Below are 10984 nucleotides of genomic sequence, written 5' to 3'. Positions count from 1 at the left end.
AGTGGGGGATTCCTAAGTGCTTTGGGTTGGGTTCAAAGGCACATGTTAAGCTCCCAGGAATACACAGCGCAGGTATTAGATTTTCCATCTTCAGGGAAAAGAAACCAGGTCAGGAATGGACCTTAAGTGATGTCAAAGTGTCAGATAACCTGAAAGCCAGTGCCAAGACACTTAAAGTATCCCTTGTAACAAGTTCAAGGTCTGTTCTTGTGCTCTTACTTTTCCAGAAAGGATAGGGCAGGTCAGAGAAAGCCCATGGAATGCTTGAGAATGAATGGAATAGCAAGGCTAGCAGGTAATGATTGTTGGGGTGGCTGCCTTACATTAGTTATAGTTCCTTTATTTGCAGTTGGCATCACACAAACACACACACACACACACACACACACACACACACACACACGTACACACAAAAAAAATGGCCTGAAAGTCTTTTTTTACTTCTTTTATTGAACTCCATAAATATTTTCATAAGGCTTTGTGTCATTACAACATCTTTTTTTGTTGTTAAACATTTTTTTAAACACACAACTTTGACACTTGTTTGACAGGGTCAAACAGTCAGATAGTAGAAACAAAAGAATAAACCGGCAAATGCAGAGCAGCAAGGGGTAATCAAAATCACTGTTGCCCATCTATCCACCCAGCCCACCCCACCCCGAAAGCACTAAAATATCACTATTTGGCTTCATACTAGAATTGTTAGAACGCTCTTGTTGCTGTCCTTAAGAGATCCATTAAAAATATACACAGATAGAGAGGATGGGAGAAGATCAAAGTTTTTTTTCTGCATTAGGACTTCCCCACAGCAAGACTCATAGAACAAACTAGCAAAGCCTTTTGAAGAGCAAATCCAGGCCTCATTGAGTTGAGGAAAGGGGAGCTCAGGGCCATGCAAAAACAGAGGAGAATTATAGAGGTCTTGGGGGTAGCATTGCTGTGGGGACACAATAGGTTTAGCTATTGAGCCCAGGTAATTAATGGGCTCCCCTTTGGGCTATTAGCCACTGGTTTGCTTTGAGCCATAGGTAGGGGGGATTCCAATCAATGAAGAGTTAATTTCTGATGTTTTCACAAATTACTGGCTTCTATTAAGGCCAGTGGGTGGAAAAGGGGTGGTAGATGAGAGGTGATATCCCTGATCCTGGAGCTCTGGTACAGGCCCCAGAGGGGAATGGGAGGAGAGGGCCTGGGCTAGAGATGCTAAAAGTCCAGGGACTTGTTAAAGCAACCTCTCTGGGTATGCCCAAAATCCTTGGAGAAGCATGTCAAGGACAAGCCAAGCCCAATGAGGAGGAGTGAAAAGTAGGAGGAGGTACACTAAAAGGAAGCCTGCATAGCAACTGAAATCCTGTTTCCCAAGGAGGACACTTTAGCCTGGATGCTGGGCAGCAAGTTTCTTGTCACAGAGACATGAATAAGTTATGTCTTTTGCTGAGCAGTGGTAGCCAGCCCCGAGCACTGGCCCCTCTGTTCAGCTCAGGCTCATCTTTGCCTTAATAACTCTACAAATCTGACTTGGCAATAGTAGAATGGAAGCTTTAGAGCTCCGAATTCAATTCCCACAGGGGAAAGCTTTCTCAGTCTGGGTCAAGAGGCCTAAAGCAGTACCTAAGCCCCCATGCAGCCACAGCTGCTGCTTGGTAAGCTGAAAAAGTCTTCTCCCATGAGGTCCAGGACAGAGTGACAGGACATCTCGGTTCCTGGCTAGAGTGGCTTTCCCTATCAGGGCCAATCCTCCCTCCTTTCTATCTTATTCTCATTGCGGTTCAAAGTTGGCCCATACAGAGGGCCATGACGTCAGGAGGAGGAGAAGGTACTCCTGTACCCATAGGGATCCTGCTTCTTTGTGGGAAAATTTAATTCTAGCCAAGTGGAAAACCGGCTTAAAAAATGATCAGACTAGCATTTCTGCCTCAGACCCTATGTCCAGGGGAAAAAGTGGCCCTGGGACCCTCATTTTGCCTCCAGTGTCACACACTGAGAAGGATGTTGGAAACAAGGCCCTTGAATGCCAAAACTATCGTAACTGTGCCAACACCCACAACCCTCAGTGCCACAGGGGCAGTTCAAAAAAGGAAGACAAAAGAAAGGGGATAGAAGGAACTAGGGAAGATTGTCCATGCAACCTGCTAACAATAGGGGAAACATTACAAAATTGGGGTGGTAGAAACTGCAGGAACATTATCTTGGATCAAGACTGTCTCTTTCCATACCTGTCCCTGTTTTTCCCCCTGTAGGATGTTACTATCAGCCTTGGACTGTGTCCAGGTTAATACTTTGAAGGCAGCTGATGATCTTGGTCAGGTAGGTTGTGACTTGAAACCCACCATAGACTCCTATCAATGCTGCCTTAAAAATCTGCATGTGAGAACAGGGATGACCAGAACACTGAAATGACTGCTGTAGAGAACCCCATTTTATACCTACTTGATACTGGGAGGGAGTGGAGTGGAGCTAAATCCCTCATCCAGGAGGCAGAGTCTCAAATCACATTGTCTCCAGTTAAAATCATCTTTTGGGCTAGGGAAGAGATAAGCCTAAAAGGAGAGTCATACCAAGTGGGGGCTTCAAAAAGAGAATAACTGGATCCAACTAGCCCCCAAGATGCAAAACTGCAATGACTCAGCGGTACTGCGACATGAGAATCACCACTGCCAGAAGAAATAGGCCAAAAGCAGAATAGTCCCTGAACAGAAGTCTTCTGTAGCATCACGTACTCTGACACTCCCTATCTTCTGTTTGGTTTTATTCCTTTCCATTACATCTAAAACACAGTGAAAGCAGTAAAAATACCAAGCAGTTATGTTACAGGGCACAACAGAGCATGTCCAGACTGGCACAACTGTTGACAGGATGTTGGGAAAAGGCTGTTTGGGACCACTGCAGAGCTACAGGAACATTCGTAGATGGTTGGAGGAGGAAGAGGAGATGGGGGTCCTCCTCTTTCTCAGGAAAAGCGAAAGAGGGAGGAAGGAAACCCAAACCCACCACATCAAATTAAATTAAAAAGAAATCATCAGCATCGATTATCATCAGGAATGAAAAAAAACACAATATAAATACATCTATAGTAATAATGACAAGTCAATGAATCACTCACAGAGGAGCAAAGAGATTATCTTAACAGGAAAAGAACGAATAGAAATGGCAATTTCTGAAAGAAAGAGGAGGGAAACAGGGAATTAACTGAAAATCCTTTAAGAAGAGATCACATACTTGAAAGTCATTGGTACCTCTTCCTACCAACTACAGGTTTCACTTCCCAAAAACAACAGAAAACGTTTTTGGTCCTTCTGTGTGTGTGTGTGTGTGTGTGTGTGTGTGTGTGTGTGTGTGTGTACATTTGTGTGTGTGTACATGTGTGTGCGAATGTGTAGGTGTTTGTGTGTGTGTCCATGAGTGTGTGTGTGTGTGTGTGTGTATGTGTGTTTGTGTGTGTGTGGCCCCCACACACACATACACACGTGTGTAGTCTCAAGGGTCTATGTGTGTGTATATATATATATATATATCTATGAATATATATATACACACACATGTATATATAAATTTTCAACAGTGCTTCTCCGAAAAAAGGTCCATCTATAAATATAATTTTATTTACTTTATTTTAAAATTATCTGCCTCCCTGTAGTTATTATTTTTTGAAGGGGGTTAACCTGCTGAAGTTTTGCCAGAATGGTGACTGGCTGCGCTTGGGTTCGTTGAACTCAAAGACTTGCGACTGAGCAATTCCATCTGGGACCAGGTACTGGCCTTGGTTCAATGGGTCCTGTGGTGGTGGGTAGGAAGGAGGAACTGAGCGGGCAGAGTTGACACCTAGAGTACACAGAAGATCAAGGGAATATAGAATAAGTACCAAAGCATTTATTTTTTCTTTTACTTATTTATTCATTTTTGCTATTTCCTGGGCTTGAACTGGGGGCCTGAGCACTGTCCTTAAACTTTTTTTTCACAATCAAAAAGCAGTTTTATTAGAGAAATAAAAATAACACAGCAAATTGAAACTGGATTGTAGAAGGGTCTGAAATCTTCCTCTAACAGTCTCCAAAGCTTGAGGCTCCTACTCTAAGCCTGGAGTGGAGCAGCTACATGGTTTAATTATCCTAGCCTATAAAATATCTTTGAAGTACTGCTATTATTCTTCTAGTCAATGGTGAGCTCACAGCTCCTCCTTAAACTTTCTTAAGACAAGCCCTCTATGACTTGAGCCACAGCACCACTTCCAGCTTTTTCTGTGTATGTGGTACAAAGGAATCAAACTCAGGATTTTGTGCATGTTAGGCAAGCAGTAGGGCAAAACACCTGGCCCCTGTCTTTTATTTTTGTGCCAGTATTGGAGCTTGAACTCAGGGCCTGAGTGCCATTCCTTAGCTTTTTTGCTCAAGAATAGAGTGCAATCACTTTAGCAATACCTTGATTGCTGATGATTTTTGCTTGATTTTTGTTGATTAACTGGGGATAAAAGGCTCACAGACTTTTTTGTATGGGCTGACTTTGAACCTCAACCCTCAGATATCAGCCTCCTAAGTAGGTAGGATTACAGGTGTGAGCCACTGGCACCCAGCTTAAGAGCTCGTTTGTGGTTCAGACATTTGGTTTTACATTTTAGATGTCCCTTCCTTAACTAATGCTATATCCTAAAGGCTTTTATATTTACTTCTAAGAGTCCCGTAGATTTACATCTAACTCAATGACTAATCTTACCTAGTTTTGGACATGCTGTGAGTGTAAGTTGAGGTTTTCATTGCCTGTGGAAGTTCTATTGTTTCAGCATCATATATTGAAAAGGCTCCCATTTCTTCACTGAATTAATTTGGTACATTGTACAAAATCAGTTATACATATCTGTGTAGGTTTATTTCTTGGTCCTCTTCCACTGGTCTAATACGTTTATCTCTGAGCCAAAATTACACTGCCCTGGTTATTGCTATATTAATGAATGCAGAAACTGAGTAAATTGGTTACTCCTACTTTATTCTTCTTTCTATAAATTGTTTCAGTTATTCTAGGGTATTTATTTGATTTTCAGCTGGCCCTAAAGCTCCTGGAGATGAGGCTATGCTCATGGCCATGGTGAATTCAATGTTGATAAACTCTATTGAATTGAGTGGGAATTATTATTGAACTCCAAGAATATATATCGTATAGTGAAAAGGGCCTTTCTTAGTTTACTTCTTCTCTTCTCTTCTTCTAGACAGGCTTATGTCCCCTGAGAGAAGTGGTTGATAATGTTCCTTCATGTTACAGATGGTATTAGAAGGGAACATTAGAATAATTACCCATTTAATGACATCTGTGCTGGAGAATTCTTAATGCTTTATAATTTCTAAGGAGAGTTAAGGAAAGCTATTTCTCATGGGTATCAGAAAGTACTATTCCATGTTCTTCCCATGTATACTTCAATTATGAAGTTGGCAATTGCTTTCATGTTAAGTCTCAGGAATATGTAACTCACCACAGCCTTAGATTGGGGGAAATCTTGAAGACCAGAAAAAGAAATTTGGGAGGAAATTCATAGGAACATGGGGAAGCTTAAAACTAGATGACTTTGGGGCCAGGAGTTTGGCCTAGTGGTAGAGTGCTCGCCTAGCATGCACAAAGACCTGGGTTCGAGTCCTTGGTACCACATACATAGAAAAAAGCTGGAAATGGTGCTGTGGCTCAGGTGGTAGAGCTCTAGCCTTGAGAAGCCCAAGGACAGTGCTCAGGCCCTGAGCTCAAGCCTAGGACTAGTAAAGAAAAAAAAACCAAAACCAAAAAAAAATACAAAAGACTAGATGACTTTGTTTAAAGACTGCTTTTAAAATTAAAAAGCTTTATGGGCAAATCACTGTTTAGACAGTGGAAACAAGCGAAGGTTTAGAAGGAGAGCCTGGAAATTAGACTGGGTGAGGAAGGCTTGGTATGGGTTAGTAGGACTAACTTCTGGTTGGTTGCTCTGTTGTGATTCCTTTGGAGTGTTCTCAGTGAAAAAACCAACCATTCCAATTTTTTAAGGGAAACTGGCAGGGCTTAAAGATTATCATGTTACCATGGAAGCCAGTAGAATAGAGACAGGAGAAAAAAATCAAAGTGAGAGAAGGTCAGGAGGTGACATTCTCTACGGGGTAAAGGGAGGCTGCTGGCATATTATCTTATTTGCTGTCAGAGGACTTGTAGGTGCCTGGGGCTGTGTGTGTGTGTGTGTGTGTGTGTGTGTGTGTGTGTGTGTGTGTGTGTGTATGCATACACACATGTACCTGTCCTGGGGCTTGGATTCAGGGCCTAGGCACCTTTCCCTGAGCTTTTTTTGCACAAGACTAGTGCTATACTACTTGAGCCATAGCTCTACTTCTGGATTTTTGGATGCTTAGCTGCAGATGAGAGTCTCATGGACTTCCTTGCCCAGGCTGGCTTTGAACGTCAGACTCCTGAGTAGCTAGGATTACAGGTGTGAGCTACCAACACCTGGAAGGAGTTTTTTTGTTGTTGGTGGTGTTTTTTTTTTTTGCTTACATGTCTATCTAAAGAAAGGGCTATTCCCTCACACAGTTTTTCTGTTAATCTATATCATATACTTGCTTACAACATTCTAGATTACTGCCTCTAAAGCTATCACTTACATTTTCACCTCCAAAGAAGATGACAGATAGTTGCCTTAATTCCCTTCCTAAGGGGAATCACATTTTCATGATGATGCATGATCTGATGAAGACTTCTAAAGAGCAAGAAGTAATTGAAAGAAAGGCATTTCCAATCAGAAGGGTCCAGCTAGGTAGGCTGTTTAATTAAGAACTGGCTATTCACAGGCACTCACCCTCTTCAATCAAAGTGAGAATCATTGGAAATAATTAAGGGTTACTTTATGTGGCTGTGAGAATTCAGGCAACTTGAATCTGATCATTTTGTATGGTGACTCATTCAGAACCAGAGAGCCTACTGAAAAAGCAGAAGGAAGGGTACAGGGAAAGTGAGTTCTCATTAAGATAGCTAACCCCTGGGGATTAGTGACGCTAGCTGTCAGTAATAGAAACAGCTGTCAGTAATTGGTGAATCAGTAAAATAAGCGCTTCTTTCCCTAGAGACATCAACAGAAACTTGATATGGAAGGCAGAAAGCAGGGGACTCGAGTCAAGCTGATTCAATTTTGAATTGTTTCACCTAGAAGACCTTGAGCTTCTCTATCTGGAAATAAGGTAGTCTTGTCCATCTTCTCAGGGTTAACATAAAGATGAACTTTTACAGAGACATTTATATTGAATAGATACTATAATAAGCAAAAGGGAACACTTTCTTTGTGCTTAGCAGAGTATTTTATTTCTGTTTGGGTACATGAAAAAGCAAAGCTATATTTCACATTTAAATTGATTCTCTATATATTCTCACTTTTAAGTTTTTCAGTTTATGGTATAGAGGAAGATAGAGATTATGTAAATCTTCTATCTTGGTTCAGTTTGAGGTTGTCCATTCTGTTTGGGGACTTCTGATTTGTTAAGTGCCCCCAGGCCAAAGCAAGAAAGCAGAAAACATATTTTTTGCCAGTCCTGGGGCTTGAACTCAGGACTTGAGCACTGTCCTTGGGCTTTCTCAAGGCTAGGGCTCTACAACTTGAGCCACAGCACCACTTCCAGCTTTTTCTGTATATGTGGTACCAAGGAATCAAACCTGGTTCTTCCTGCATGCTAGGCAAGCACTCTACCAACTAGGCCAAACTCCTGACCCCCAAAACACATATACTCATACTTATTAAATGAATTCTACATGTTTATTATTGCCAATATGTCTTTAAAACGTTCTCATTTTTTGGTGCCAGTCCTGGAGCTTGAAATCAGGGCCTAGGCACTATTCCTGAGCCTTTTTGCTAAAGACTATCACTTGAGCCATCCTCCACTTCTGGCCTTTTCTTGGCTAATTGGAAATAAGATTCTCATGGATTTTCCTGCCCAGTCTGGCTTCAAATTGCAATCCTCAAATCTCAGCCTCCTGAGAAGCTAGGATTAGGGTGTGAGCCACCGGCAACAGATGGAGCAAACGTTCATGTCATAGCAAAGCTAAAGACAAAAAAATGTAGGTAATGATTTATCTTTGGATATATCTATCTTATATCATTTTTTTTCCCTGAATCTTCAGCCTTTGGGATCATTTGTAATCTATTTTCAGTGACACCTGAGCATTTGGAAACCACCCTAGCACTCAAAGTAGAATTCTAGCACTCCAAGTACAATCCCAGTATGCAAAAAGGAACCTCACACATGCAATAAGTAGGAGTGAAGGGAAGAAATACCTTTTTGTTTAGGGACTTTTCTTACAGTCATGGCAGCCTGCCTCTTCTGGTTTTCAGAAATCTCAAAGCCTACAAAAGAAAACAGATTTAAGACTGTCAGGAGAAATGTATCTTTCTTGAATGTATAAATCATCATAGCTTTTCTTTCATGAAAAGTTTTGAAATGCAGAAAGGTCTTTGGTCCAGTCATTCCTTTCCAGGAATTTCACTAAGGAGATGTATTAAAAACTTGAACCATTACTTACATTTTCTCTGAATATAAATCCACTCTGTAGGGTGAATGCTGGATTGTAAGACAGTTCTGTTTTTAGTTTTTAAGGAACCTTCATATCGTTTTACAAAATGGCAGTATGTAAGAGTTCTCTTCCTCTCTGTTTTTGAGTATTTGTCAGTCTTCTTTTTGATAATAATTATTCAAATTGGTGTGAAGGGATAGCACATGGTGGTCTTGATTTACACTTCCTTTTTCATATATTTATAGGCTTTTTTTGGTGGTAGTGAGGATTGAAATCTGGATGTCACATTTGCTAGGCCTGTACTCTACCACTCAAATCACCGGCCCCGATTTATGATGGTTGTTATTTCAGCAGTAGCATCTCACTTTATGAATGAGCTACTGACCTCTTATTTATACTTTCCTGGGTTTCTGGGTACCACAGGCAAACTCTACTGTTCCCAGCCATTATGTTTTCCCTCAGAGGTGGAATAGTTGGTATAATAGGTACATGCCTATACGTGTGACTTTTTCTGCCTGGACTGGCCTTGAATCTCAATCACCCAACCTCTGCCTCTAGTACTTTAGTACTCCAGTATTGAATTTAGAGCCTCACACCATTACATTTTTTTGTTCATAACTCATGCTCTACTACTTGACACATGCCTCCAGTTCTCTCTTTTTGCTGGTTAATTGGATATAATGTGAAAAGTAAAGGAGTATACAAAATTATATCTGTGCACCATGGAGGAGCAGTGAAGGAAGAAAGACAAAGATTTAGCAACTTGGTTTTGATAAATAAATATTAGAGAAAATGATGAGAGGGACATATATTAAAATGTTATAAAGGTCTTGTATGTTAATGTGAGTTGTTTTACTTTTAATGTAGTAAAATGATTTACGGATTTCTTACAGTGAAGATGATTTACTGTTTTAATCAGACTAAAAAACTCCTTAGAACTCACATTTGTAAAACAAAATGACATAATTCATGGAAAATTTTCTGTTAGAATCAGATTTTTTTTTAAACCACAGATTATTAGGGCATTTTAGGGGAGACATTGAGCTGGAGGCAGAGGGAATAAGGAGGCTCTTGTAATTGATTCAGATTGTACAGTAGGACCATTACTTTAATAACTGTAATAGTCTAAAGAGACCCTACTGATATTTCCCACTGGGAGAATGATCTCTACACTTCTTTCTATCGTGCCATATTATGTCTCAATGTCCATATACTGAAAGCATTTTGATTCTAATGAAATTCCAAAGGTGACTTCAGTGTGTAATCTCTCCAGGCTCTGAGGAGACTCCAGATTTATTGGGCTTTCTGGATTTCCATATTTGCCTCATGGGTATGTCAATTTCCAATATGGAAGGATAAAAGAACCTGTCTGCAATAGTATACAAAGGGAGGGTCCATTTTTCCTTGAGGACTTAAACACACCAGCATTTTACGGTACAATTCATTCCATAAGGAGTGTGTGTGTATGTGGGGAGGGAACAGAAACTATGTATCTTCTTAGGGAATCATAAAAGGTAACTGCTGGAGTGGGAGCAGTGGCCTAGTGGTAGAGTGCTTGCCTAGCTTGCACGAAGCCCTGAGATCAATTCCTCAGTACCACATACACAGAAAAAGTCGGAAGTGGTGCTGTGGCTCAAGTGGTAGAGTGCTAGCCTTGAGAAAGTCCAAAGACAGTGCCTAGGCACTGAGTTCAAGCACAGTACTGGAAAATAAGGTAACTGCTTGATATTTTAATGACAGAAATAGGACCATGAGCAAGATACCAGATACACTTTATAAGTTACAAAGCTATACCCATCATAATTTGTCTTGGTAGGAGGGCAAGGGGAGAGGGGCAGGCAAATGGGAAGATGAAGGGTGGGCAAATGCAGTCATAACATACAATGTACTTATATGAAAATAGAATTAGGTAAATGGGGGTGTGAGTGGAGTTGGGAGAGAAGGAGGAGCATGATGAAGGGGTGACATGTTGAATTTAAACTCATTTGTATAACTACTTAAAGACAATAAAAATAAAAAAGAAACATTAAAAATTAAAATTAAGAGAAAAGCATTTCTCTTAGCTATGTCTCTAAGCAAAAGAGGAACAATCTGTTTCAAACCATAATGGATGTTTTATTGTGAATCTAAATCATACAAATGGTCATGGTTTTAGATTTGGTGTGTTTTGCAAAATTTAAAATAGATCCAAACAGAACATGATACAGATGTTAAAATCATTTAAATCTATGGTTTATAGGAATTTATTTACTATCTAAAATACATCATCCAGAGTGATTTGGTTAGAGGCCAAAACTATCAACATTTCAACCATCTTCATGGAGAAGACCTTATTAGTCTAACACACATCAGTAATATTTTTTTTTGGCAAAATGTTATTCAAGAATCTCTGCTGGCTGGGAGTTTGGCCTAGTGGTAGAGTGCTTGCCTAGCATTCATGAAGACCCGGTTTGATTCCTTGGTACTACATACATAGAAA

General features: G+C 40.4%; 1 protein-coding gene across 7 annotated transcripts in view; it reads right to left on the bottom strand.

The window, feature by feature from the left end:
* Positions 1–432: 432 nt before the first annotated feature.
* The window catches only part of Arhgef9 (Cdc42 guanine nucleotide exchange factor 9), a 299679-nt gene continuing 289127 nt past the window's right edge, over positions 433–10984 (bottom strand). For all 7 annotated transcript variants that reach the window (XM_090326294.1, XM_090326296.1, XM_090326295.1 and 4 more), the window contains 2 exons: positions 8270–8338; positions 433–3822 (listed from right to left, as the gene is read on the bottom strand). In XM_090326294.1, coding sequence (XP_090182420.1) covers positions 3641–3822; positions 8270–8338 — 251 coding nt within the window. In that variant the 3' untranslated portion in view covers positions 433–3640. The remainder of the gene's footprint in view (positions 3823–8269; positions 8339–10984) is intronic.

Source organism: Megascapheus bottae, chromosome X, assembly GCF_031878675.1.
Source record: "Megascapheus bottae isolate mThoBot1 chromosome X, mThoBot2.hap1, whole genome shotgun sequence".
NCBI classification, from domain to species: Eukaryota; Metazoa; Chordata; class Mammalia; order Rodentia; family Geomyidae; genus Megascapheus; species Megascapheus bottae.
This window is presented reverse-complemented; position numbering and strand designations above follow the sequence as displayed.